We start from the raw sequence: 3,397 nt of genomic DNA, 5'->3' as shown, positions 1-3,397 counted from the left end.
ATTTACCCGCGGGTGCCTCTACTGATTCTCCCAGCTTGAGTTTCTTCATCACAGCTAGCCTGATAGAGCACATAACATTTTTCTTATATATGAATTACACTTGATGAAACAAGCAAACGCGCTTTGTTTCAAAATTGCTGGCTTGCAAAATGAAATATGTAGTTGCAACTCATCTAAGCCTGTCTAGCTTGGACACAAAAATTGATTAATTACTTAAAAGAAGCTATATAATACGTTATAATTTTATTGAATTTATCATAGATAGATATGTACTCAACAAGGATGGAGGTTTAGAGAAAGCTCAACGGCTAATGAGAACACGCTAGTGGCAAAGGAACACTCCTTCCCTTTTTCCTAATCTCCATTTTTGTGGTATCATATAGAGACATTCGGCATGGAATCTTAGTATAATGGCAATAAACCAGCTGAATAAATGATATACAGAAGTCCGCGTGATGAAGATCTCTGGAGTTCTTTACTCTTCAGTTTGTATTACTAGCTAGGCAGAGGCCTCAACCGCTCTCGGAGTGTACTCAAAAACTGCTCTTCCATCCGATGACTGAGTTGGTCTTGCATTTGCCTCAAATCCCTTAAACAAAAGAACCCAACAGATGTTAAATCAGTAAAACTGCTTTGGTCTTCTACACAGACGAGCACGAGAGTGCCAAAAGCACCATTGTTGTTTTCTCTGAAAATGCTCTCAGAGGATTCACTTGCACATTTCCAAATAAAAAATTAGACATTAACTGGAAATGCATCCTTAAACTGAACTAAAAGTACTTACATCATGAACAGCATCCCTTAATGCTTTGACTTGCTCCCTTGAGACTGTCCTGACCTGTTTATAGAAGAATAAATCAGAATGATCATATACATCATGCCGGTGAAGAAGATATATTAAAGATGAAATGGAATGTGAATGTTTTGGTAAAAGCACCTTCTTCACTATTGTCCAAATAACACCTTCGGTGCAAGGAGGACTTGTAAGGGAACCGATATATCTGTAATACTTTCTGCTCCCAAATTTGATATCTCCTGGGTTGACAATCCCCGCATCTATCTCTTCTTCGGGGTCAAGGCGAGTTATATGGTGGAACAACTGCCAAAAGGGGGAAATAGTAGCGGTCAAAAAAAGAGCTTCAGATTTACAAATTAGAATCGAACTATACGAGAAGTTCCAGGTCGACCATATTTGTAAGCAATTGAAAGGCATCACAATACCCTTGAAAGAAAGCGATCAGGCCGACCATATTTGTAAACAATTGCAGAAACAGCTACCCCTCCCTGAGAGCTATAGTGAACTAGGTGAAGCTCCAGGTCATACCTTTTAAAAAATGAGAAGAATTTGAATAGACATTAGATCTTTATGGGAGAAAACTATAGAGTTTTAAGTGGAGTAGGTGGAAGAGATCGGATCATTAACGTTAGATCAAATAAAACTTTTAAAATCTCAATAATAAAAAAGGCAAACAAATAAACCTTGAACCATTGAATGTGTGCTCTGAGGGTGAATGCCAATGGCATTGCTTCAGCTGGTAAGAAGTATTATTAATCGTGATTTTTCCTGCATCTCCTTTCCAAATCACCTAGCAAGAAATTCAAATGGAGTTATAAATCTGTCACACCTTTTTTCTTCCAGAGTCATCGTCGACAAGTAACAGATAACAAGCGTTTGTGATGCATACTTTCGTAGCCTGAATACTGGTCAATTACCAACAATTCAACGACGAAATTATGATCAAAATCTATATAGGGTAAACGATCTTATGCATGCTACAATGGCAGAGGTGGATTAAAACGAATCTTGTTTTTAGAATGAATTGCTTCTTCAGTAAATCCATGAATTATTGAAGGGAAAAGAAGTAGCTTACTGTAATGTCATGCCCCCTATTCTTCACGGCTGCAGGAGCTGCTTGGTAATCCCTACGCAGCTTTCCTAAGTTGGGAAAAACTTGCACTGCCCTCCCGTCAAGGAGATCGATAGGAGACTGCATTTGTCCTTTACCACAAGTTTCCCAATGTGGGTTAATCTTTCCCCAGTTCTTTGGCCCCTTTCCAGTTCCTTCTACATATGCGAATTCACTTTCTTTCTCTGTTGATGAAAGAACAGAATTAAATTGACTGGACTGTTTAAGAAATCATATTTATGAAGATATATAATTATTCATGATATGAAGTGGATCACTCCACTAAGGACCAACATGTCTTAAAGACAAGCCTCCAAAAAATTAAAGCCAAAGGGAGGTTCTAAATTCCTTTTTGGAGACATAAAGCACAGATTTGGCTCTACCTAGGACTAAAAGTTGAGTGAAAGAACATAAGAAAATGAAAAATAAATCACTTTCACAAAAGAAAATCACGAATTGATTTAACTGGGTACGTCTTTCAAATCAAATAATAGAACGAAGATTGGTGAAATAACTTTTCAAACATGCCATAATAGTTTCTAAAAAAATAAAATAATTCTTCATCAAACATCGCAAACTTAGCTAGCGAGTGCTTGTCATCATCTTAGTTTTCGCAGTTATAATTTAAAAATAGGTTTAAAAAAATATGTAAATTAATTTTTTTTATAACCAATTTTTTTAAAAAATCTTAAATGAGATACATGCAAAATTATGATATATATATATATATATATTAATTACTCAAATAATTTTAAAACTATAATAATTAAAATAAAATACAGTTTCAATAATTAAAACAATATACCGAACTGACCCTTGGACCTTTGTGTCCAACATTTTAAATAATCTCCTGGTTCTAAACTACATGCACGAGGATTTTTAAAAATAAAATGCAGAGGTTAAGAGCACAAAATCTTCTTCATTAATTAAAGAAAAAACCTTCAAAAACAAATTTGAATCTCAAGATTGATTTTTTTCTCCTCCCTGTTCTTCAAACAGAAGGATACCAATAAATTAATCCTTCAAAACACAACAATGTGATATTTCATCTGGGATTTCTGCGATAAATCAATCACTGCTAGCGAGTAGGTAGAATATTGATAACAGAATGCATGCAGTGGAAACAGTGAAAAAGAACACAACAGCTTAAATCTGTCAACTAGTAATTAGAGAGAGGGGAGAAGAGATAAAGAACATACCAACTTCAGACTCCGAAGCAAAGCAGATGGTGAGTGAAAATGAGACAATGACCAGAGAAACAAGAAGGAGAAAGCTCGAAATATTAATGTTGTAGACATTGAAGTGACTGGTGCTAGCCATAATCTCTTTATTTCTTAGATGTTCAAGGAGTTAAAAGCGACAGGTTGATGTAACGTTGGTGTATTTTTTTGAAAGAACATGCAGGCCTTCCTTACTAGTGCGCACCTACACGAGACGTGCTCTCTCATATATATATATATATATATATATATATATATATATATATATAT

General features: G+C 35.3%; 1 protein-coding gene across 1 annotated transcript; it reads right to left on the bottom strand.

Moving 5' to 3' along the window:
• Window positions 1–249: 249 nt before the first annotated feature.
• Window positions 250–3,308, bottom strand: LOC105142257 (alpha carbonic anhydrase 4-like). The gene is made up of 7 exons (XM_011049795.1): window positions 3,107–3,308; window positions 1,872–2,092; window positions 1,480–1,586; window positions 1,222–1,324; window positions 938–1,099; window positions 785–838; window positions 250–589 (listed from the first exon to the last, which is right to left on the bottom strand). Exons 1-7 carry the CDS (start codon window positions 3,225–3,227, stop codon window positions 500–502), a joined length of 858 nt encoding a protein of 285 aa, XP_011048097.1. The 5' UTR covers window positions 3,228–3,308; the 3' UTR covers window positions 250–499.
• Window positions 3,309–3,397: the final 89 nt, after the last annotated feature.

Source organism: Populus euphratica, unplaced genomic scaffold (assembly GCF_000495115.2).
Source record: "Populus euphratica unplaced genomic scaffold, PopEup_1.0 scaffold138.1, whole genome shotgun sequence".
In the NCBI taxonomy this organism is placed as follows: Eukaryota; Viridiplantae; Streptophyta; class Magnoliopsida; order Malpighiales; family Salicaceae; genus Populus; species Populus euphratica.
This window is presented reverse-complemented; position numbering and strand designations above follow the sequence as displayed.